Source organism: Trichechus manatus, unplaced genomic scaffold, assembly GCF_000243295.1.
Source record: "Trichechus manatus latirostris isolate Lorelei unplaced genomic scaffold, TriManLat1.0 scaffold00236, whole genome shotgun sequence".
Classification (NCBI taxonomy): Eukaryota; Metazoa; Chordata; class Mammalia; order Sirenia; family Trichechidae; genus Trichechus; species Trichechus manatus.
This window is the reverse complement of record NW_004444172.1, coordinates 2,829,310-2,854,940: the sequence shown is the minus strand read 5'-3', so window position 1 is coordinate 2,854,940 and position 25,631 is coordinate 2,829,310. Positions and strand designations below refer to the sequence as shown.

Below are 25,631 nucleotides of genomic sequence, written 5' to 3'. Positions count from 1 at the left end.
TTGGCAAAACTACTTCATATTGTGTTCATCTGTCAAGAGGCAAATAATATTTGATTGTCTCTTTTTGTGATGTTAGCAGCTGTCAGTGCTCAATGCCTAAGATCCACTCATTAGGGATTACAGAATGGTGATATTCTATTTTAATCACTCCTTCATTCATTGGATAAACTGTTTCTATAAAGAGAAACTTCTCTTCGCCTACTACTTGGACACCTCAGTTCTTTTGTACATTATTCCCCCTGATTTGAATGAATTCACATCTCTACTTGGTGGAATCCTGCTTACTCTTTCAAACCAACCTAAGTATCACCTCTCAGTGAAGCCTTACCTTTCCCCCTCCCCTGAAGAGATAGCCTCTTTCTTCTAAATACTGCTACCCTTCATTTCAATAATGCTCATCTCAATTCATAAATCTTTACTGCCTCCATCCTTGGGACTGGAATTCCTCAAAGACAGGGACAGTCTTTAGCTCCAGCATCTGTATACAGCAATTATTAAATAAATACTTACAAATGAATGAAATACTAATGGAGTCAAGATTTCACTTTTAAAAATCTCAGTGTCACTGTATTAATTTTCTAGGGATGACATAACAACTTATCACAAACTTGGTGGCTTAAAACAATAGAAATTTATTCTCTCACAGTTCTGGAGGCCAGAAGTGCAAAATCAAGATGTTGGCAGGGCCACGGTTCCTCCAGTGGCTCTAGGGCAGAATCCTTCCTTGCAGCTTCTGGCTTCTGGTGGCTCCTGGTATTCTTTCGCTTGTAGCGGTGTAACTCCGATCTCAGCCACCATTTTCATTTGGCCTTCTTCTCTGTCTCTGTGTGGTCTTTTTATCCCTTATAAGGACAGTCATTGGGTTTAGGGCCCATCCTAATCCATCATGAATTTATCTCCATCTTAACTTTGATCACATATGCAAAGACCCTATTTTGAGAAGACACTGTTCAACCCACTACTGTCACTTATCTAGAAAGCAGGTTAAAATACATCTGGCAATGAGGTAACCATCCCAAGAATAAGGGCTGCCAGAAGTCAAGACATTCTATAAGAACTAATGGTGGAATCAGAGCTGAGTATACCAAATCAGTTACCAAGTATCTGCAGTCAGACATTAACTAGGCCAACAGAGGAGAACTTGGTAAGACAGAGATCCCCAGGCTGCGGAAAATTCCACTGTCTCAAGCAGCTTGCCTGGCACGCCCTACAGCTTTATATTAAAATCCTTGTTCCCCTCTCCTTAGCAGCCGCCCAAAACTAGAGGAAATTGGCAGAAACCAGTTTAGGCGCCATGTTGACATTCAGGATAACCTTTTACACCTCATACATAGTAACTTCCCCGCCTCTGGGTGGAGTTGAACAACCATTTTCTGAACACACAATGCATGAAGTTATATGTAAACCCCATTGCACCTGTGTAATATGATTAAGAATGTTGCTTGGAAGCTCCATAGACACAGCCAAACACACTGAGGGACTGAATTGCTGGGCAGAGGGCTCTGGGGACCATGGTCTCGGGGAACATCTAGCTCAGTTCGCACAACCCAGTTTATAAAGACAATGTTCTACATTCTACCTTGGTGAGTAGCATCTGGGGTCTTAAAAGCCTGTGAGCAGCCATCTAAGTAAGATACTCCACTGGTCTCACCCCTTCGGGAGCAAGGGAGAATGAAAAGAACAGAATACAAGGAAAACATTAGTCCAAAGGACTAATGGACCACAGCTACCAAGGCCTCCACTAGACTGAATCCAGTACAGCTAGATGGTGCCTGGCTACCACCACTGACTGCTCTGACCGGGATCACAACAGCAGGTTCTGGGCAGAGCTGAAGAAGGATGTAGAACAAAATTCCAACACAAAAAAAAAGACCAGATTTACTGGCCTGAAAGAGACTGGAGAAACCACGAGAGTATGGCCCCCAGACACCCTTTTAGCTCAGTGGTGAAGTTACTTCCAAGGTTCACTGTTCAGCTGGGGATTGGACAGCCCCATAAAACAAAATGGGACTAATGAGGCATAGCAGTCCAGGGACAAGGACTAGAAGGCAGAAGGGGACAGGAAAGCTGGTGATAGGGAACCCAAGGCTGAGTAAGGACAGTGTTGACACGTCGTGGGGTTGTTAATCATTGTCATAGGGCAACATGTGTACTGTTTAATGAGAAACTATTATGTTCTGTAAACCTTCATCTAAAGTGAGAATAGCAGCACAACTGGAAGAACATAATCGATGTCACCAAAACTATGCATGCAGAAATTTTTGAAATGGTGTATCTTTGGCTAGATATATTTTCACCAAAAAAAAAGGTCGAGAAGGGAGAGGGTTGACATGTCGTGGGGTTGTTAACCAATGTCATAAAACAATATGTGTACCAACTGTTTAATGAGAAACTATTTGCTCTGTAAACCTTCACCTAAAGTACAATAAAAAAGGAAAAAGAAAAGAATGTTGCTTACGTAACTTGTATGAACTTCCTACTTGCAAACCCCTTAAAAGTAACATTCTCCCTTTTCCTCACTGAGCAGTCTTGGCGGCGGCAGCCCCAACTGTTCCTTTCCTTTTGCAATGAAATAAAGGCGCCCGCCTTTCTACTCTCCCACTTCGATCTCTCGTTTATTGGCTGAGACAGATTGCGCCAAGCAGAACCTGGGGTTTCCACCCAGCAACGTTGGGGCCTGACTTCTCAAAAGTACAGGGAAGACACAATGAGAATCAGGTTGAGCCGTGAACCATCCTAGGAATTCCACCAGAAACAAGTTAGGAGCAGGCTGCAGCCGTGAAAGGACTGGCTAGGGCTCACAGCCAACTGCACCCACTGCCTATCTCTGTACCCTTGTCACCCAGTGCCAGGGCCCTGACGTTGGGGATGGCTGGCATAGCACCCCAATCTTCAAATGAAATCTGGGTTTAAAAAAAGCCCAAACAGAACATCTAGTTCAATTGGCATAACACAGTTTATAAAGACAATGTTCTACATTCTACCTTGGTGAATAGCGTCTGGGGTCTTAAAAGCCTGTGAGCAGCCATCAAAGATACTCCCCTGGTCTTACCCCTTCGGAAGCAAGGGAGAGTGAAGAGAACAGGATACAAGGAAAACATTAGTCCAAAGGACTAATGGACCACGGCTACCAAGGCCTCCACTGGACTAAATCCAGTACAGCTAGATGGTGCCTGGCTACCACCACTGACTGCTCTGACCGGGATCACAACAGAGGGTCCTGGATAGAGCTGGAGAAGGATGTAGAACAAAATTCTAACTCACAAAAAAAGACCAGATTTACTGGCCTGATAGAGACTGGAGAAACCCCGAGAGTATGGTCCCCAGACACCTTTTTAGCTCAGTGGTGAAGTCACTCCCAAGGTTCACCGTTCAGCCGTAGATTGGACAGTCCCATAAAACAAAATGGGACTAATGAGGCACAGCAGTCCAGGGACAAGGACTAGAAGGCAGGATGGGACAGGAAAGCTGGTGATAGGGAACCCAAGGTTGAGAAAGGACACCGTTGACATGTTGTGGGGTTGTTAACCACTGTCATAGGGCAATATGTGTACTAACTATTTAATGAGAAACTATTCTGTTCTGTAAACTTTCATCTGAAGTTCAAAAAAAAAAAGAATTGTCTGTGTGAGATCAAATTGACAACAGCAACTCAAAAGGTTTGATGGGAAGCCTAGGGGGCAGTGAGTTGAAGATAATGGTGATGGAATAATTTGGAAAATAATAGTGAGAATAGCAGCACAACTGGAAGAACATAATGATGTCACTGAGTTGTACATGTAGAAACTTTTGAAATGGTGTATCTTTGGCTATGTATATTTTCACCAAAAAAGAAAAAAGGTCCTCCAAGTTCAAGAAGGGAGAGTATTGACATGTTGTGGTTTGTTAACCAATGTCATAAAACAATATGCGTACTGACTGTGCAATGAGAAACTATTTGTACTGTAAACCTTCACCTAAAGTACAATTTAAAAAAATTTAAAAAAAAAAATACCCTGTGTGTCCTTTGGGTGTGTTCTGAGGAAAGGGGTGTGTAGAATGCTTAGCATCTGTGCCCAGGAGCACAGAGCAGTAGGAAGCTTATTTCCAAATTCTCAGGGAGGGTGGGGCAAGGAGATTGTTAGGCTGAACATCTGGGAGGGGAAGGAAGCCAGGGAGGACATACGATCTGCTCATACCACAACACTGTGGGCAGTAGACAGAAGCTCCATACTGGGAAAAAGTTCTCCTGAGAAAGAGGGTTGTTGGGTTCCATGTTAGCCACAAAAGGTGGCCCAGAAACAGGAAGATACCAAGGCCTAAATAAAATTATGATACAGACTTACAATGATAAATTAGGCAATCATGAGGAAAATACAGCAGACCTAAATGCAGTAGAGTAGAAAAATGTCCATGACATATTTTTATGAAGAAAAGTTAACTGCAAAAATATATATATAGCATGCATAGCATCATTTCATTAGAAGTAAGTATATGTTGTATAAGCGCATACAAAGAGATATCTGGAAGGAAAGGAGCCTTGGTGGCACAACAGTTAAGTGCTCTTCTGCGAACCAAAAGGTAGGCGGTTTAAATCCACCCAGATGCTCCTCAGAACAAAGATCTGGCGATTTGCTCCCATAAAGATGGTTTGTCGTTCAGTACCATCGAGTTGGTGCCTACTCACAGGGACACTATGTACACCAGAACAAAGCACTGCCCGGTATCCTCACAATCGTTGTTATGCTTGAGCCCATTGTTGCAGCCTCTGTGCCAATTCATCTCACTGAGGGTCTTCCTCTTTTTTACCCTCTACTTTACCAAGCATGATGTCCTTCTCCAGGGCCTGGTCCCTCCTGATAACATGTCCAAAATATGTGAGACGAAGTCTCAACATCTCCCTTCAAAGGAGCATTCTGGCTGTACTTTTTCCAAGACTGATTAGTATGTTCTTCTGGCAGCCCATGGTATATTCAATATTCTTCGTCAACACCATAATTCAAAGGCATCAATTCTTCTTCAGTCTTCCTTATTCATTGTCCAGCTTTCACATGCATATGAGGCAATTGAAAATACCATGGCTTGGGTCAGGCACATCTTAGTCCTCAAAGTGACATCTTTGCTTTTTTACACTTTAAAGGAGTCTTTTGCAGAAGATTTGCCCAGTGCAATGTACCTTTTGATTTCTTGACTGCTGCTTCCATGGGTTTTTATTGTGGATCCAAGTAAAATGAAATCCTTGACAACTTCAATCTTTTCTCCTTTTACCATGATGTTGCTTATTGGTCCAGTTGTGAGGATTTTTGTTTTATGTTGAGGTGTAATCCATACTGAAGGCTGTAGTCTTTGATTTTCATCAGTAAGTGCTTCAAGTCCTCTTTACTTTCAGCAAGAAAGTTGTGTCGTCTGCCTAATGCAGGTTGTTAATGAGTCTTCCTCCAATCCTGATGCCACATTCTTCTTCATATAGTCCAGCTGCTTGACTTATTTGTTCAGCATACAGATTGAATAAGTATGGTGAATGGTTACAACCATGACGCACAACTTTCTTGACTTTAAACCACGCAGTATCATGTACAAGTTCCTCATGAGCACAACTGTGTTCTGGAATTCTCATTCTTTGCAATGTTATCCATAATTTGTTATGATCCCACAGTTGATTGCCTTTGCATAGTCAATAAAACACAGGCAAACATCTTTCTGGTATTCTCTGCTTTCAGCAGACCCAACAGACATCAGCAAAGACATGCCTCATTCCACGTCCTCTTCTGAATCCAGCAAAGAATACCAGAAAGATGTTTATCTGTGTCTTTTTGACTATGCAAAGGCATTTGCCTGTGTGAATCATAACAAATTATGGATAACACTGCAAAGATGGGAATTCCAGAACACTTAAACCACTGAGTCCAAATAAACTCAGCGTCAATGGGTTTCAGTTTTGTGTGTGTGTGTGGTTTGGCTGTATTATTTCAATTTTTACAAAAAAGCTATATAAACTTTTATACGTTAACCCAAGATTTTAAAAAAATGATCAATGTGCGAACGTGGCAGAGTGGGGTTAGAAGTGTGTGCTCAGTGTGCATGCCCTCTTGCTGGAGGTGGAGACTCCTGGCTGGTGATTGGGTTCTGCCAGCAGAGGGCAACCATTCATTATCTCTTCTATCACATTATCTCTTCTTGTACTCTGTGCTTGTGTTGAGCTGCTCTGTAAGGACAAGTCCTCAGCCTGCACTATTTGCCCCTGGAAGTATGAGTTAATGTGGCAATAGGTCTGGGATGGGCCACAAGGTAAGGCACAAGAATGGATACAGGGGATCTGGGTTCTCAGGTCAGTCCTGCCAGTCCTCCAGGATCATTATCCTGAGTGAGCTGGGAATCTATGCTCTGCAGGGAGGACTAGCTGACAGAGGCAGCCTCACATGAAGTGACTTCCTTCTATCAATCATAGGGTGGAAAATGTCTTTGACCTACCAACTATGTTACCGCTCTTAGAGGAACAAATTTCTGAGCAGGGAGACATAAAACCAAAGATCTGTGACTCTTGATAGGCTGCTGGGTGGTACAGGTCTGGTGGAGTGGTAGCAACTAGAAACCTAGTGAAGGAGAAAAGAAAAGGAAAGCAAAGCAAGGGAAAGATCAAGGAGCAAGAAAGAGAGGGATAGGGAGAACAGGATGAGACAGGCCTGATAGTAGCAAGAATGTAAGCTATTGCCCATTTTGTCCAATTGATAAGGTAGTCCTTCAGGACACTGAACTCTAGTTTTACACCAGAAGGAAGGAGAGTTAACAGGAAGACTGAATCATGCCCTCTAGGGATCCAGATTCCAGACCAAGAGCCAAACAAACACTGTAGGAAGATTGGAAGAAAAATAAGCATATTATCCAAAAATGAAACAGATCAAAGCAAGCCCTACTCTGTTTGCAGCTAGTTATTGCTCTTTGCCCTGGGAAGCCATGCAGGTAAAAAAAAAAGAAGCCTCTCCTAAACCAAACAGCTCCCTAGTTTCATGCCATGCCCCTGGTGATACCACCAGCATTCTGCTAAACTTATCTTCTCCAATACAGCCTTCTACTTCTCAAGGCTGCCTATCTCAAGCAGTGATCCATCCAGTTCCCACTCAGACACCAGGAAATAAATCATCCTTAATTCTCCCCCAGACCTTACCCTATTTTCTGCCAATTCTACTGTTCACAAATTGGAGGCAGTCTAGGTTAATAATTAAAAACACAGAATTTAGAATCAAACAAATCTGGTCAAAGTCTGACCTTTGCCACCGAGTGTAACCTAAGGCAAGTTACTTAACTGCTCTAAGATTTCATTTCTTCATTTGAAAGATGGGGATACTCATAGAGTTGTGGTAAATATTAAACAGCTTGGCCCCAAAATATTTGCTATTATATATGCCCATGTCATTCCTTTCTTATAGGGCCGATGTAATGATTAAATGTCAATATATTCAAAGTACCTAGGATAATGTCTTACACACAGTAGGTACTAAATAGGCTATTATCATCATTACTGAATAGACCTGAAATTGATCTTTTTCTCTTTTTTCTATACTATAGCCTAGTCTAAGCCACCATCATCTCTTGCCTAGAATCTTGTAGCTTCCTCTAATTGGTCATCCTCTGCCTTGCTCCTGTCTCTTCCTCTCCATACTATTCCCTACAGCTAGTGGTTTGGTGACTTCTTGGCTTAAACAAATGTTTTGCCCTCAGGGTAAAGTCAAAAACTCCTTGAAGTAGTTTACAAGGCCTTCCACAATCTGAACGGGTATACCTCCCGAAGCTTATTCCACCTCACTCTCCTCCCACCTTGATAAGGCTCTAGCCACATCAAACTTCAAGGGCCAAGAGTACTTTGATCTTTCTCAATTCCAGGCCTTTGTGCGTGCCATTTCCTCTGCCAGGAACATTTCCCATGCACACTCCCTTTGCCAGGCCAGTTCTAGACTTCTGCCACTAATGCACCTATGTTGTTGTTATGTGCCCTTGAGTCTATTCCAACTCATAGTGACCCTATGTGACAGAGTAAAATTGCCCCATAGGGTTTCCCAGGATGTAATCTTTACGGAAGCAGACTGCAGAGCCACTGGTGAGTTCCAACCACCCACTTCCAGTTAGCAGCCGAGCTCTTAACCATTGTGCTTACCAGGGTTACAAGCTAAATCACCATCAAACAGCTTGGTGGACTGTGAACTTCCCTCTGCAAAGTGTTAGCTGATGCTGATTATCAGCCCAGTTAGAGTAGGTGCTAATCTAAGGTCCCAAACTCGCCTGGACAATACATGATTTTTTTTTTTTTTTTTTTTAAGCGGCCTAGGTGCTTAACTGCACCACCAGGACAAGGTTGTAAATCTTTACAAAAGCAGGCTGCCTCATCTTTCTCCCATGGAGGAGCTGGAGGGTTCAAATTGCAGACCTTTTGGTTAGCACAACAGCACTTAACCAGTGCTACCAGAACTTCTTCCATGCACCTATAAAAATCAAACCAAACCAAATCCATGTCAGAGATTGATTTCAACTCATAGCGACCCTATAGGACACAGTAAAACCGCCCCCATAGAGTTTCCAAAGAGCGTCTGGTGGATTCGAACCACCGACCTTTTGGTTTGGAGCTGTAGCTCTTAACCACTGGGCCACCAGGGCTCCCCATGCACCTATAGGACCCTGTATTTCAAGACACCAAAAGATTAAGAAATTTGCCCAAGGTCACACAGTTAAGTAGCAGAGTAAAGATTTGAACTCAGTCTGGCTCCAGAGTCTGAGCTTAGTGCTTTTATATACATTATCATTCTGAATCATTCCAACAACCTATGAACTAGATTTCAGAGGCATTATCCCAGTAAAGGGACCCTTGTGGCACAGTGGTTAAGAGCTTGGCTGCTAACCAAAAGGCCGGCAGTTTGAATCCACCAGCTGCTCCTTGGAAACCCTATAGGGTTGCTATGAGTTCAACTCGACAGCAATAGGTATTTTTGTTTTACCCCACTAAAGGAGCCCTGGTGGCACAGTGATTAACAGCTCAGCTGCTAACTGAAAGGTCAGTGGTTCGAACCCACCAGCCACACTACTGGAGAAGGATGTGTTCCTCCTGGCATCTAAGTTTCCATTTGAGATCATTTAAAATACCCTTGGTGGAGGTCTTTAAGTTGCAAAAGCTGCTTTTGTCTAAAAATATTTTGTTAGGCCTTTCTTTAATAAGTTTCTCTGAATGTAAATTTCCATGTTATTTTTTTCTTAGCATGTTGAGGATATTATTCCACTATTTTCTGGCTTCCATAGTTGATGCTGAGAAGTCAACCATCGGTGTGGTTTTCTACAGTCTGTATTTTCTTTCTAGCTGCTTAGGGTCTTTCCTCTTTGGTTTTCATCTTGATGTCTCTAGATGAGTTGCTTTTTATCTTGGCATGTGATTCATTAGGCTTCCTAAATCTGAGGTCTGATGACTCTCACAAAATTGGAAAAATGTATCAGCCATTTTCTTTTTGAATACTGCCTCTTCCTTTCTGTTATCTCCTTCGAGCTCCAAATGGACATCAGATCTTCTCACTCTAGATCTCAACTTCTTTCATCCTTTTCTTCTTTGTGTAATTTTTTGAGATCTACCATTCATTAATTCCCCTTCAATTTGTCAAATGTATTTAATCCATCAAGTTTTCCATTTCAAATTTGTGTTTTTCATTTCTAATTCAAATAGGTTTCCCCCACCCCCACCCCAAATCTGCGAGGTTGTTTTTTAATCCTCTTTTCAAATTAATTTTAGTTCTTTGATCAAAAAAATTATTTCATTATAGTCTGTGACAATGTCAACATCTTAAGTATTTAAGGACCTGCTTCTGTGTCTGTTTGTCCCTGTTTTCACTCATGGTGCCCACCCCAAATGTGCTAGGTTTTTTTAATCTTATTTTCAAACTTAGTTCCTTAATCAAAAAGTTTATTTCATGATAGTTTGTGACAATGTCAACATCTGAAGTATTTAAGAATCTGTCTGTTCATCCCTGTTTTCACTCATGGTGCCTTCTTCGTACATTGTATAATTTTTGACCAGTGTAGCTCATTTGTCTTGGAAGTTTATCTATAGGAATATTTTTGAGGTCTTAGTAGAATTGAATTTGCTCCTGGAAATCACCTGGAGATATGACAACTGGGCTCCAGTTTAAATTACCCACTTCAGATTTTTGGACCAGAGGTAATGTAAATTTGGGATAAAAATCCATTAGGGCCAACTTGTGGTTATGAGTTATCAGGAAAGATATATTTTTCCTTCCATCTTGCACCAGTTGCCATCGAGCTGATTCCAACTCATGGTGATCCCGTGTGTATCAGAGTAGAACTGTGATTTTTCGGAAGTGGATCACCAGGGCTTTCTCCCGAGGCGACTCTGGGTGGACTTGAATTGCCAACATTTTGGTTAGCAGGGCGTACGTTAACCATTTGCACCACCCAAGGACTGTCTTGCACCAAGGTTGAGACAAAATAAGTTCCTTTCTTTTCTAAGTTCCCTCCTTTTATGGGGTGGGGTTTGTTTCTTGTTCACCTTTACACTGAGGGTATATGTAGTCCTTTGGGATATCTACTTTATTCGGGTTTCATCTGTTAGATTCTTCATTTCCTGTCTCCCATACTCTGTATGGAAACCCTGGTGGCGTAGTGGTTAAGAGTTCAGCTGCTAACGAAAAGATTGACAGTTCAAATCCACCAGGTCCTCCCTGGAAACCCTATGGAGAAGTTCTACTCTGTCCTATAGGGTCACTATGGGTCGGAATTGACTCAACGGCAATGGGTTTGGTTTGGTTTTTTAATACTCTGTACAGGTACTGAAGTAAAAGCTTAAAAGATCAGCTGAGTTTGGCAAAAACTCTAACCCGGCATTGGTAGTGCTTATTTCCTAGAATTCCAACTTTCACTTCATTTTGGAGATCTATGGATTCCTTACTTTTGTGCATGCTCAGCAATGTGTTTTCAAAAGTATTTTTTATACATTTTATCCAGCATCTTAGTTGTTTCTGCTGATTGTTCAAAGCATCTAATGGGCCATACTGCAAAAAACAGAAGGCTGAATTAGTTGCAACCGTACACACTGCACCTTCCCCTGCCACCTGGATCCTGGCAGCAGAGCAGGTTGTAAAAAAGCCCAGAGTCCAAGATTTGAAAAAGATCAAGGCTAGCTCTGCCTTAAGTGTGGAGAAAAACTGGATTGTGATGAAGACAGGAACAGGATACAAAGTGCGTGGCACATCATCTTCACAGATATCCCTTTTCCTTTCCTCAGGCACAAGTGTTTTATGGCATCCAAACTATTTGTCCGTTAGCACTAAAAATATCTGAGGAACAATGGCAATACAGTAATCCTTTCTGTGTCCTCAATAAAAGTGGAAGAACTTGCTCTTTTCAACAACGAAGAAAGATCAGAGATGTATAAGGAGAGGTAGATAACACTTATTACTCAGTTTAGTAAAAAGAAAACTAACACTTATTACTCAGTTTAATAAAAGGAAAACACACGAGTTGCCACATGCTTACACTAATGCTTATGGCTCCTACAATTACAGGAACAGGTGTATAGCACGTGATTCATTTGTGGATAGCTGGCCCTGGTCATTTCATACCACATAAAAGGAGAAAAACATGAGAAGAGTCAGGAAAAAATGATGCAGAGCAAAATAATTTTCATTGAAGTCTATCCTACCTCATTTCCTCCAGCTGTCTCTCCATCCATGTCTGCCCCTAAATTCTAAGTCGATCAGCTGAAGAACTGTTCTAAGTAATAGTCAGAAGGCAAGAAAATCAAGAGGTCGTAAAGTTACACACTAAAGGTTATGAGAAAGAAATTTACTCCTAGAGATACCTTGCTTCTTACCTTTTCATGCTTTCTTGGGGTAGGTTCTCTCTCTAGAATGATTTAACGTTTCCAGCCATGGACTCCTCGACCTTGGCCAGTGGGGCTACTTGGCTAATCTTGCTCCCCACTGAGGTACCCTTTGCCGTCAGAGGTGACACTTCAAAGTCAGTAACTCCAGGAGATCCTCTACGCCCTAGGAGTCCCCATAGCAAGGGCAGGCTTCACTCCTCAGCAGCCTGGGTATTATCTATATGATTTGCAGGATAAGAAGTTTCTCCTACCAACATACCACGTACCAGTCTACCACTCATATTACCTCAAATTCTACCATAAGCAATTCATTCCTTTGAGTTAAACATTGTTTCTTCTATGAATTCCCTCTTAACATGGCTGTCACCATACCACATTATACCTACATCTATCATGAAACTGGTATTACTAGTGGACTTGGAGACCACTGTCCCGGGGGTTCTAGTGTGAGCCATGAAAACTTAAGTCACTAGATCAGGGTCTCAAGGCGCTGTTAGCTGACCATACGTATCAAAATAACCAGTGTGACTTATCCAGGTTGCTACATGGGCAAACGTTAGCAAAGCCCAAAGGATTCCTAAAGTTGGTGTGAGCAAGAGTTAGCCACAGGCTCCAAGAGCATCACTAAATCAGTGTCAACAAATTTAGAGGGCCTTTACAGATCATTCTGTTTAACACTTCATTTTAGATAAGGGCACAGAAAGAGGAAACATTTTTAAAAAGATCACAGATCTCAGCTACACAGGATTCTCATGGACTGCAAGCTGAGAAAGGATCCGTTTCACTCTCTTAATCTAAACCTAATACCTATTATGCAGAAGGTGCTCAGTAACTATTGAAGGAAATAAATTAATCCAAGGAGACAGGAAGAGAGTTGTGTCTAACTCAGTGCCAGTGGATAATAAAGAATATAAGAGAAATAAAGGCTATTCCCCAGTAGCCAAGTTTGTCTACATGGGTGAAAATCATCTTAAAAGGGACTACCAAACCTCTCCGGAAAGCAAAGTCTAATAGCTTCTGGCTCTGTGCTTCATTCTTCTAGTCTAAAACTGTAATTGTCACACACAGATCAAGCCTTAAAAGGTTAACAGCTTCAATGCTTAGGTTTCCTGGTCTCATTAGCCCAATAAAGTTTTCATTTCCCAAGTCCTATTTCAATAAAATGAGACATGACCATCATCAAAAGGAGCTATATAATTTTAATCTAAAGATTTGGGCATAACAGAAAGCATTTTACATAAAATCTCTTGAGTCTTTTAATTATATAATAGGCAATACGGGCCCCAGAAAAATAAGTCTCTTCCATAGGTCTTATTCCTTGGCCTCTGCAGTGAAGACAATCCCTGGTAATCCAACAAGTATTTGCTACCCACCCATATGTTACTTGGTAGGGCACAAAGGAAGCTATAGGCCTGTTCCTCATCTTCTCACTGAAGAATATGTATAACCTGAGGAGCAACCTCATGGCCCAGTGTCCAGTACATACTTGGGCCTTTTAATTCTACATTTTCTTATTTATCAGGATGGCAGTTGGGGTTGGTAGCTTCTAATCTTCCACTCATAAATGTAAAGTTCAAGAGGACCATATACTGCAGTGGGCTTTATTCAACATTTTGTCAACTGTTGCCTCTTCCTTATTCATCTTCCAGTAACTATGGAAGCCATAATTCTCTATATTTCAACCATCCATCTTTACGATAGCAATAAGCTTCCTGTACTCTACTTCAGGCACATTTAATTTTTAATAATCTTGAGAAGGAAGAATGTCTTACATATAATTAAAGGGAATGTTGCTTGATGAGTTGGGACTGACTGAGCTCAAACTAAACCCACCCCTGTACAGCCCCCTTCTGGTTACTCTGGATAGAAAAAGGACACAGATACACAAGGAAGGAACCAGATGAAAAGGAGAGGAGATAATAGCCTAAAGTAAAGAAATGACACAGACCCCCCACATACACACTTTCAAAACTTTATTTATATAAAAAATTCATTTGTTTTTAAAAGCATTAACAAGAGAGAAAGAAAAAGAAAAGGTATGGAGCAGAAGACATGCTCCTTAGTAGTGTTCGGTGGAAAGGTGGGATTTTTGGTTCTCTGGAATTGAATGTTTAGTATTTTTATAAACAAAAAAGAAAAAAAAAAAAGTTAAAGGTCCCCAAAAGTCCATGGCTGTTCTATTACCCAAACCCCACCAAGAAAAAGAGCACCAAGGAAAAGAGCAGAGGAGGACAAGAGAAACCAAGAGTGGAGCCAGATCCAGATGGGGCAAGTGCCCCTGTGCAGTGTGCTCTGAGGGTCAGAGAGCAAAAGGCTCCTTTTTGCTAGAAAAGGTAGATGAGAGTGGGAAGATATGGGAGAGAAAAAAGGGCAAATAAGGAATTTTAATGCACAGGGGAAGGGGACAGGGTGTGCACGTTTCTCCTACCCCATAGCCTCAATATATAAGGGAAAGCGGGGAGAGGAGAAAGATAAAGATTTCCAGTTGCACTGAAGTTTGAGATTAAGGGGGAGGAAGAGAAGGCAAATAAAGAAAAAAGTTTAAAAAAAAATCAACCCACATAGCAGCTGACTCCTCTAGTCCAACCTGCTAATATACACTAAACGAGGGGGAGGAGCTGTTGGGGCAGTATAGTTGCGGGGAGACAACTTGCCTATAACCCCTTTAGAGATGATGGTAAATTCTGGGCAACTGAGGAGTAAGAGTCCCACCACTCACTCTTCCCACCAATCTCATTTTAAGATTCATCAGGACAGGATTATGATGTCAAAATCCCATGCTGTTGAGCGAAAGCTTGCTATGGCTGAAATTATAGGCTATACCAATCCCCAGTAGAGAATCTGAGGTTCTCTAGGTCACCTTTCTTCTTTCTATTTAGGGCCAATAACGGGTAGGAGAGCCAACAAAATATAATTTGTAAAATCATGAGAAATGAGACTGCAGAGGCAAAGAAAGGCACATGGAAGGGAAGGAGGAGATGCACCCCAGGCCAAAGGCACAGAGAAAAGGCAAAGCCGGGGGCAAACCCTACCTTATAAGGGTAAAGAGAACAGGAGTCATGTACATCAAGTCCTTTAGTTGGCCAACCAACCCCAGGGAGGAGGCAAGGGAGGGAACAGGATAATAAGGGTAGGGACAGGAGAAATAGGGCAAGGGGGAAGCCAGCTTTGAAGCTTCCTGCCAGTTTCAGACTAACTGCTTCGTGTACATTCCAACTAGCTCCTCCTAGAGTTTCCTCTTCTCCTCAAAAGACATCTTTCTGCTCCTCCTCACCCCAAAATATTGCCTTGACACATTCTCCTTTTTCAACAGCCTCTTGCAAATGGCCAGGTCAGGTCAGCAGACATATCACAGGATGGGAGGGGAGGGCTACTAACAGCCTCAGTGAGGGGCAGCGGCAGCAGCCCAGGGTTGGCATGAGGCTCGAAGAAGAGATGGAGTCCAATGGCCAGGTCAGGTCAGCAGACATATCACAGGATGGGAGGGGAGGGCTACTAACAGCCTCAGTGAGGGGCAGTGGCAGCAGCCCAGGGTTGGCATGAGGCTTGAAGAAGAGATGGAGTCTGTAGATCCTTTATGGTGCCTGCCTCAGAGATGAGGAGAGTTAAGGTTTCTTAATCCCAGTTCTACGACCCTCACTTACTCAAGGGCCTTTGCCAGGTGGAATGTGTTCCAATGTTGCCAACCTTCTTTGCTTCAAAAGTAGCCATTAGGAGTAAGGGAAGAGCTCACACTCCCCTCCTCCAAAAAAATAAAAAGTCCCTTCCCCACCAGAGAAAAAAAAAATTAAGAACCACTAGTTTATCAGATTGCTGGACACTGCATATATAGCACGTAACTTCCAATTCTTCTCATGGCTTTCAGTGAAGATTTCCACTCTTCCCCTCCCTCCACACAAGGCCAAGATTTCCAGGAAGAGCTGGCAGAAAGAGCTAACTTCAGCAGTTTCTCAAGATAGGCGAGACTGAGGCATCCTATGCAAATAACTGGGTCAGGCTCTTTGGGAGAAACCGGAGGGGATTTGTAGGGAGGGGTCAATTAAACTTCACTGGAAGAAGTTGGGAGTCCATGAAAAGAAGGCAGCCACTTAGGGCTGTAAGGGCAGGAGGAAGCCTGGCAGTTTGCACAATAGTCCAGCGAAGAAAGGGAAAAATCATCAGTCCATTTCACCAACAAAAAATAAAAGTACATATATTATAAGCTCAGATGGAACGGAGATAGTGGTGCTAAATCTTCTGCTGTAGGGGAAAAAAGAGAAAGAGAGTATGTTAAAAGAGTTGGGAATATGAGAACCAAAAAAGAGCTTAGCAAATCTGGAGGAAGGAAAGGAGCACATAACGGAGAATCAGATCACCAGCTGCACATCCCAGCCTCTTACGAGGTAACAATCACAGAAGCAGAACCCCTGAGCCCCACATGGCCAAGACTAGCATCTCTGGCCTGATCAGATCAGCATGATTGGCAAACTCCTGGCACACAGGGGCCTCCTTCCTCAAGGGTGATCTTGGGGATAGCAGGAGGACATACCATGGGGGGGCAAGACACTTGGTCCCCCTCATCATCCAAAACCAACACATCCAACTCTTCCTCCAGAGATTCCTGCCCCTCCTCCTGCTGTGAACACATGCAATTTGTTAGTATGAGTAACGAAATAGGAAATCTCATGAGTGCATGCCAGACCTAGAATAAATTCCAAAATCTGTAAACTTAAAGAAAAAGGCAGCCACAGGGAGAGAGAAATGTATGCGAACAGAGCAGTTAGCGTTAGTCATATTAGTAACATGCTTACAGCCTTCCTCCCCCATCTCGACCATCACCGAATAGTCAAAGAAATCCCAAAATTAGTCAAAACTCCGACTTTTTCCTGAAAACCCCTACCAGAAAATGATGTTATCTTTCACTTTGTACTTCTGTTTCCTATTTCACAAAACATGCAGGCTTCGAGAAGCATAACAGTATATGAAGAGAATTTACCATCAGGGGTGTTCCCTTTAATGGCTCCATATCCCCTAGATCCCCGGATCGATCCAGTGTTCTATTATGATCCCCTCTCTCATTCAATGTGGAATAGTTGTTATCTAGGTGGAAAAAAACAAAGAAATATAATCTCCTTCTCTATTATACAATACATATCCAACAGTTAAGTGCAAATTAGTAACCTCTGGTGGGAACTGAGCTTCGTCAAATGTTCCAGAAAGGCATTAAGGTCTGGTAGTCTCTGACTTAAAAACAACTTGAATCTAACTGGGAAGACAATATATATGAAATACTGAAACATACGATCAAAAAAAAAAAAAGATTTCAGTAGGAGGTTACATGAACAAAACGGGAAGAAACCAAAAAAAAGGTAAAGAGTGACGAGATAGATTAGCAAGTAGACCAGGTGGGCTGAAACAGAATGCATGGAGAGAAGACAGAGAGGGAGCCTGGGGTTGAACTGTTGAGGGGCTATGAATAACAGCTTCAGGACACCAACTTGATTCTGAAGGAATAAGAGAGACGCTGAAAGTTTTTTGAAAACTTCTGAGCATTAGAGAATGTGGAAAAAACAGATGGATCTAGTTTTACTAAAATTTTCTTTCATCCTTTCAAATGGAAAAGAACAGCTAATGCTCTTCCAGGATGGTAAATGGTAAGGGTGCTGCTAGAAGAGGTCAAAATCTAAGAGTGAAGAGCTCTCATCACCCCAATGAAATATTACTCCATATTCTGAGGCAGGAATTAATCACCTACCCAACGATTTTGTGTTTGATCCCATATTGCTCATCTGAATTTCTTCCCGATCAGGTTTCTTATCTATAGGGAGTCAGAAAGGTATACAGGTCAAAAATAAACTCTCCAAAATCCACACCTATCATAAAAATTGCCTCCCGCCCTCCTTCTTGCCATTTTTACTGAGTACACACTATGGGCAAGACAGTAGGCTACGCTCTAGGGTTATAACAAAGCCCTCACGGGACTTATAGGAATACCCTTTCCTACAGATTCCTAATACAAAAGCCGTTCAATCTAAGCCAGCAGTTTTCAAAATTACTTGGTCTCAGGACCCCTTTACAGTCTTAAAAATTATGAGCTTTAATTGGTGTGGGTTACAGCAATCGATATCTACCATACTGAGAAATATAAAATATTAACTTCACTTAAAAATAACAATAAACCTGTTAAGTGTTAACATAAATAATTTTTTTAAATTGTTTTATGTTTTTGTGTATCTCTTTAAAGTTCAGCTTAATAAAAGATAGCTGAATTCTCGTATCTGCTTGTGCATTCAATCTGTTCTGATATGTTGTCTTGGTTGAAGTATATGAAGAAAATCTGGCCTCACACAGATATACAGTTAAAACAGGGGAAAGAAGTTTAATACCTTTTCAGATAATTGTGGATATTCTTCCTTGATCGTATACCAACATTTGACAAGCAGTTTCTTCAGTGTTAGAAGCAATGTGGAAACTAAAGCCATATTAATAATCTCTTTATACTTTGCGAAATTAAAATTCATTGGTCTGTCTTGCACTTTGAGTGGATCCCATCATCCTGTCATCCCATCCCACCCCATTTGAAACATCATAAATTGGTCACTCGGAAAATACTGGTTCATAGAGTTATGCAGATCTTCCAAATGCTTTAACACATTTCACTACACAATTATCAAAAAAAACCCACTTGTTACTATCACCATTGATTGTTAGAAAAGTCTCTGAGTATTGGAAGCTATCAAGCTCATGGTGGCAAATACAAGTTTTCCAAAATTATAATTTTCACATGAAAGATCAAATTTTACAACGGGCAACCAATGTTGTCGATTATTTTCCTCAAAGGGACAGGTTTCCTGCATTCATTTTTGAGAAACTGCTTGCCAAATACCCACGTCTGAGTAACCATAGTTTGTCTGCCAGTTGTTTTTCAAGTAAAAATGGTATTCCATAAAAAAAATGGCTAGTCTAAGTAGCAACTCAAACAGCATAAGTGCTTTTCCAAGAGACAACTATCATACCCTGGTAGGCAGCATAAGCGCTTCATGAGTACTTCCTGTTTTGTCAAACAGATACTAAAAAGATGCATGCTCAATGGTAGAGACTTAATAAAATTAATAACTTTTACAGTTTCATCAAATACGTTTTCAAGTGAAACTGGCTTTCTTTTTTTTTTTAAACGGTGAGTACACTGAGATGAAGAACACAATGACTAGTTCAGCCTGGTGTCTTTGCCTTGATTTATGCTAAGCCACCAGCAGCAAGCACCACAAGCATTTTTGAGATTATCGGTATAAACGTCAAGAGTCTTGGGGATCCTCGGGCCACACTCAGAACTACTGATCTAGGCAGAAGCCAAATGTGATTAAGATAATAAAAAACACAATATTCACTTAACTGAAGAAAAATAATTTTTTTACAAAACAAAATATATGATTCTTCTTTGGAGGGGAAATGTGTTTGCTCTAATGGCAACAATGTCTTAAAAGGAATATAACTTAAAATAACAGTGGTTACCTCCAGATAAGAGAAATAAATTACATGTTATTTTTCTGGTTATCTGTATTTTCTAATTTTTGAACAGTAAATATTTATTAATTGGTATTATACTAAAATTAAAAAAAAAAAAAAAAAGACTTCACTTTCCAGTCATCTTTAAGTCCACCACAAAGATAGGGGATCACACCCAGGCTAATTGCCTGTTTTATTTTCTAATACTAAGGCCTACCAGCTTCTACATTATAAATCCTGGATAAAGCATTATTCCCCCAGCTCATCCAGAAATAAATATATGCCCCATTCTTAGTCAGTAAGCAGTGACTTAGAGCAGCAGGGGCAGATGAAAGGAGAGAGGTGTGCTCCCCGGATACTTTACCTGATTTTTGGTTCCGGTCAATGAGAGGGAGAGTGCTATCATCATACGAATGACTGCTCTGGCTTCGAGAAGCATTGTTTAGATTCACCTGGAGGCAAACATAAAACGCAGTAATGTCACAGAACACTGAATTCATCCACATCTTATTCCCTAATGGGCCCAGACTTCTAGATTCCTGTTCCCAATTTTGACTCTTACCAAAAGGCAACTCATACGGGTTATATAAATGCCCTATATAGTGAAGCAAACTAGGATGTTATGGCTTCTATTTGTGTGCATGACCAGGGATAGCAAAGCACCAAACCCTCACACTATCATAAGGAGACATAGTCTCAGGGATCGGCAAATTCCTTCAAAGGGGTATGGAAGATTTGGGGAAAAGTCAAAAGCCATCATCCTTCATCACCTCTCCATCTCCACCATGAGCACTTACAGAATGTTAGGACATAGAGGGAGACCAGAGCTGCTTCAGCAGCAAATGAACTGTAAGCCTACTTTTTTTTTAGGGGGAGTAAACCAAATGATTTCTTTAGTGCTGAAAGGCTTGGGACAAAAGTAGACTTAATATGATAATAAAATAGAAAAAACAAAAGACAGTAGTGTTAACCTGGGATCAAGAATTAAAAAAGGCAAAAGTCTTAGTCTTAAGAGTTACTCTACCTGAAAGTCTGTTTTCTTCCATCCTTCTTTTTCCAGTGGCTTCCGCAGTTCTTTATATCCCCAGATTGTCTGTAACACGAGTGCTGCTGCTCTAACCTCTTTTTCTGAGCGATTCCTTTTAAGATAAGTAACACCCGATGGAATTTGGATACAAAACCAAGAAAGAAACTTAGTACTATACCCTCTAACACAATATAACATAAAAGTATAAACGCCAAAATGGGCAAGATCAAGTTTTCTCCAAATCCTGTATTCTGTCCCAAACAGTAGCACAAAAAATGTTTGATGAAAGAGAGTCTGTTATCCATTTACAGACCAACATGACAGAAAACAGAACAATACCTCTTATGACTTTACATGCACATAAGGGGGAAGAAGACCTTAGAAACAAAAGGGGAAAGTTTTTAATACTCAAATTCTCCCCTCTCATACTCAAGTTCTTCCAGCTGTAATTCTAAGTGGCAATCTCACCCTGATTTGTTGATCAACACCAGCTTCTCAATACCCTGTGTCTCCCGAAGCTTCTTGGCAGCCTCCAAGTTCTCAGCAATAACCTCATTGATGGTGTTCAAAACAGAGACCACGGTATCCTCAGAGAAATTCCAGGAAGAGCTCTGTTGCCCTCCTGGCAGATTGTTTACCAAGTCAGGAATAGCATGTTTACCTATAACAGTAAGACAGAAAAAAACGTGTGCAGGGAAAACAAGCTGAGTCAGGTCATGGGGAGTCTTCAAACCAGTATACGTGACTGCACTGATCGTATAAAAACGCATAGGTACTGCTCCATATGAATCAAATTCATTCTCCTACAGGATTATCATATCAAAAGAGCCAAGGACCTGGAATAGCCAGGGATTTAGTCTTCCTCCTATTCTTTTATTTTTCTTCCCCTTCTTCATTCACAATAAAACCATGTAATAATGTATATCAAACATGCTATGCAGTCTTTTCAGACACTCTAGTGAAAATAGTATATTGGATATTATAACAGATCAATACAGTCATTATGAATTAATCACACACACACAAACCTGGGCTCTGCCACTAACTAGCTACGTTAACTGTGGGCAAATTACAGTTTCCTTATCTTTAGGAAAAAAATAAGACCTTTATAAAGGTCTATAGATGAGAACAAAGAGAAGAACTTAACAGTGCCTAGTAACAAAGTAAGCGCTCAATAAATCACCACTACCAGTTTGCAGTGGAGTCGATTCTAACTCACAGCAAGCAACCCCATGCATGTGCTTCCAATGGCTGATTTTTCAGCAGTATATCACCAGGCCTTTTTTCTGAGGTGCCTCTGGGTAGGCTCAAACCATCAACCTTTCAGTTAACAACCAAGCATGTTAACTGTTTGCACCACCCTGGGGCTTTGCTCAATAAATAATCGCTATTTTAATCTATCTTTGAAGAGTTATCACTTATCTTTCCGAGAACCATTAAACTGTAGCCCTCTCCAGTCCTTGGCTTCATAACCATGGAGGATTCTTTCCCTCAGCCATTGCAATAAATAAATCATTAAGCATCTGCTATACTAGATGTTGAGCATGTAATGGTTAGTATTCATTCAACTCCTTACCAATTAATTCCTTGTTGCGAGCATCCACAGCCAGATTTCTCAGTGCTCCAGATGCAGCTTTCACTACCCGCTCATGTTCATTGGTCAGGAGATCAGCTATGGCAGAAAGAGCCTTCTCTTGACGCAGAGCAGAGCGGATGTATCGACCATACTACAAGTGGCACGTGGAAAGAGGTAGAACAGATTACAAGTGGCAGCACACTAGCTATCTAAGTTCTCCTGCCTTCAAATGCATTTTCTAAAATGTACTCACTGTCCAGCGCCCAGCACACAAGTTCTGGATAGCTCCAGCAGAGGCTTCTAGGATGGCAGGAGTCTTGCTCTCCTTGAGAAGTGAGATGTATATCCGAACCACCTCTGGCTGGAATAAGAGCTCATAGCCTACACAAGAAAGGGCAAGAAAGCAGAGGATGCTAATCAACACCTACAAACCATGCTCTGCTAGTTGGAGTCCAGACTTAGTACTCTAGATTGACAGGTTTATGTTCCTATACCATTAGGCTCCGTAAACTCTCCATTCAACAGCAAACTCAGAGGTCTGCTTCCATGCCTTAAGAATAAGTAATCCATGGTAACAGCAGAAGAGATGTCAACTCATGATATGGTACTCCTCTCTCTCTTCCCTTCCTCTCTTCTCTCCCAGCTTACTTTAGCCTTGGCTTGATTATCAGCACTCAGAGGATTCATCTAGCTCATTTGCAGCAATCAGTGTTAAAGAGTCCTCATCTAAAATAAATGTTGTTGTTGTTGTGTGCTGTCAAGTCGATTCCTACTCATAGCAACCCTATATGACAGAGCAGAATTGCCCCATAGGGTTTTCTAGGCTATAATCTTTATGGGAGCAGATTGGCAGGTCTTTTCTCCTGAGGAGCCACTGGTAGATTCAAATGAATAGGTAAGATTTAAGTGGCTTAAAACCAAAACTCATTGTTGTCAAGTAGATTCCGACTCATAGTCTAGACTACCAAAACCAAAAATCCAAACCGACTGCTGTCGAGTTGGTTCTGACTCACAGCAACCCTACAGGACAAGGTGTAACTGCTCCATAGGGTTTCCAAGGAGCGGCTGGTGGAATCAAACTGCCAGCCTTTTGGTTAGCAACCAAGCTCATAACCACTGTACCACCAGGGCTCCTCTAGACTACCATCAGGACCTCATCCTTATCCTATCAACCAGTAATCTGAATAGTTGCCTTAACAAGCAGTCCCTTGTAAGCTACTATAGCATTTCTTAACACCTTCACCATCATTTCAAATCTGTAGTAAGAGAAAAAAGAAGAGTGAACATACAGCCTATAATCTGCTATTAGGCTACCAAATACTGTATCTGTGGACTATGTTTAGGAGATCCTTGGAGACTAGAAGAAAAAGTAACTTACCTCGAGCTGGACTGGTTCTTTTAGGGAAGTCCACAGTATCGTTTGCTGGATCCTCTGTGGGTTTTTTCCCTTTGGAGATTAAGAAAAAGTCGGGGAGGGGTAGAAAGTTTAAGAAAGGAAAAGACTCCAACCTGGAACATTTTTTCATTCTTCAGTTAGAATCTCTGAATTAGAGATGCATCAAGAGGAACAAAGAAAAATCAGGGCCCCCAGCTTGTTCCAGCAGGGAGCTGACAGAAACAAGGCAGCAGAAAAGTAACATCAGGATAACCACTGTTGTTGCTATTCTCCTTAGTCCTGGTAACAGGGACTGCTGCCCATAAATAGCATGCCATGAGCTCAGAAAAGCTACACGTCTTTCAGTGGTCTTCCTCTACTCAATTTTCCTACATGCATCAATAGGGAAGAGTTAGGCAAGGAAATGCTAGGGAAGGTCAATCCAAAACATGCAAATTAGAAGTAGACAAGCACCTTAAAAGATTCCACTCACCTCTGGAGAACCACTCATCTTCCAGTGCGTCACCCAAGGTGGAAAGCAGAGGAGAGATTGAAGAAAGAAAAATGCAGGAGAAAGATGTCAACAGGATCACGGGCAAATAAGCAGGAAAGCGCAGAGAGGAAAAGAAAAACATAGGAGACACAAAGGAGGAATGGGGAAGAAGGCCCCCGATTAGTTGAGTTCTAGTCCTTCACTGACCCAGTCGTTAATACTGACACCACACCACCACCACCTTGAATAAAGCACACACCACAGGGGAAGCAGCAGCGGAGCAAAAAGACATCCTTGACCAGGCAGACTGCTTGGCAAGTATTTCGCACCTAAGCTAAAAGAAGTTCCTTCCTTTCCTCATCCCACATTAAAGAGCAAGAACAAGAAATCAACACTCACCCTTGCCCTTTTTGGCCCCAAAGCAACTGGCGGCATGTGGCCCAGTATTATTGGCAACAGTAGGAGATGCCTCCTGGTAACGCTCTGCCTGTGGTATCTCTCGATGAATTTGATATGATAAGTTCCGAAGGAGACAAACACAGTTCTCCACAAGCTTGGGGACACAAGATAAAAGGTTCAATGACAGAAGAGAATGCTTACAGTCATTTCCCGTAAGTACAGGTTTCCATGATTGAAGTATTAAAATACTGATCCTCAAAAGCGCAGCCCAATCCATCATCTCTCACGATGCCTCTTAAGTACCCTGAAACTTTTCAAAATCCTTGTAGCCTCAGGCTAATGGAAGAGCCAGATATGGACATACTGGCTTCTGCCACTATTTGTTATGTGACCCAAAACAGGTCACCCTGACTTTTTCCTATTTAGAAAAATGTATAACCTTGAAAGTACAGCCGAGTGGCTTTAAAATATATAGGTGAAAGAAATTCTAAAGAAAACTGTTCTTCTAAGTCCCAGCCAGTATAGGTATCTAACGTTATTTGAAAATCTGAGTTGATAGGTCTGCATTCCAGGCACCATGATTGCTGTGAATGAAATTCACCCAGCCACTAACATACCTTGCTGTCTGAATCCTTCTGCCCAATCTCAGCCTGAACAATGAAAACGAGGGCATCAACTAAACCATCACATTCCCGAAGTTTCCTGCGAGCTTCACTCCTCTCTGAGCTGACATTCCTGAAGGGAAAGAGAGAGGCCTCAGATAACTCAAATTCAGAAATCTTTCTTTTAATATCCCTCAACATCTACAATACTTTTTCTATTCACTATAACAAATAGTGAGTACCTATTATATAAGCAAAGCATTGCAGGTGACAGAAAGTTGATTAAGACAGTCCCTAACTACCTTCAGGACATCTATAACCCTGTGTTTGTGGTGGAGAAGAGGAGAAGGGTAAATAAAGTATTCCAATAGAAATAATTAAAGGCAGAATAGATACCTCTGGTATAGAAGTACAAATGAAGAATGGGGCAAGCACATAGGAGTATTCCAAAGAGGGAAAGAATATATTGCAACATGTCTGCCTTGAGCATTATGCTCTTTTTAAGAACTATCTATATGGGATCAAATTGACAAAAGCAACTCAAAAGATTAGACAGAAACCTTAGGGGGCAGTGACTTTATGTTAATAGGCGAGGAACAACTCAAAAAAGGAGAGTGAGAAGGCTGCACAACTCAAAGAATGTAATCAATGTCACTGACTTGTACATGTAGAAACTGTTGAATTGGCGTATGTCTTACTATGTATATTCTCAACAACAACAACAAAAATAAAATTAAATAAAAAAGAATACATCGCAGCATTTGTAGAGTATAGGAAGAAGAAGCCAGGAACACTTTCATGAAATAAAGGCACTTGAGTT

The 25,631-nt window shown here is 41.4% G+C and overlaps 1 protein-coding gene across 9 annotated transcripts in view; it reads right to left on the bottom strand.

The window, feature by feature from the left end:
- Window positions 1-14,952: 14,952 nt before the first annotated feature.
- CTNND1 (catenin delta 1) overlaps window positions 14,953-25,631 on the bottom strand; it is a 51,060-nt gene continuing 40,381 nt past the window's right edge. For 7 of the 9 annotated variants that reach the window (XM_023743109.1, XM_023743106.1, XM_023743107.1 and 4 more), the window contains 10 exons: window positions 24,827-24,944; window positions 24,210-24,363; window positions 23,321-23,389; window positions 22,196-22,323; window positions 21,943-22,093; window positions 20,835-21,027; window positions 20,364-20,478; window positions 19,704-19,791; window positions 17,589-17,651; window positions 14,953-16,933 (listed from right to left, as the gene is read on the bottom strand). In XM_023743109.1, the coding sequence (XP_023598877.1) occupies window positions 16,773-16,933; window positions 17,589-17,651; window positions 19,704-19,791; window positions 20,364-20,478; window positions 20,835-21,027; window positions 21,943-22,093; window positions 22,196-22,323; window positions 23,321-23,389; window positions 24,210-24,363; window positions 24,827-24,944 (1,240 nt within the window). In that variant the 3' untranslated portion in view covers window positions 14,953-16,772. The remainder of the gene's footprint in view (window positions 16,934-17,588; window positions 17,652-19,703; window positions 19,792-20,363; window positions 20,479-20,834; window positions 21,028-21,942; window positions 22,094-22,195; window positions 22,324-23,320; window positions 23,390-24,209; window positions 24,364-24,826; window positions 24,945-25,631) is intronic. The other 2 variants (XM_023743111.1, XM_023743112.1) reach the window with 2 other exon arrangements.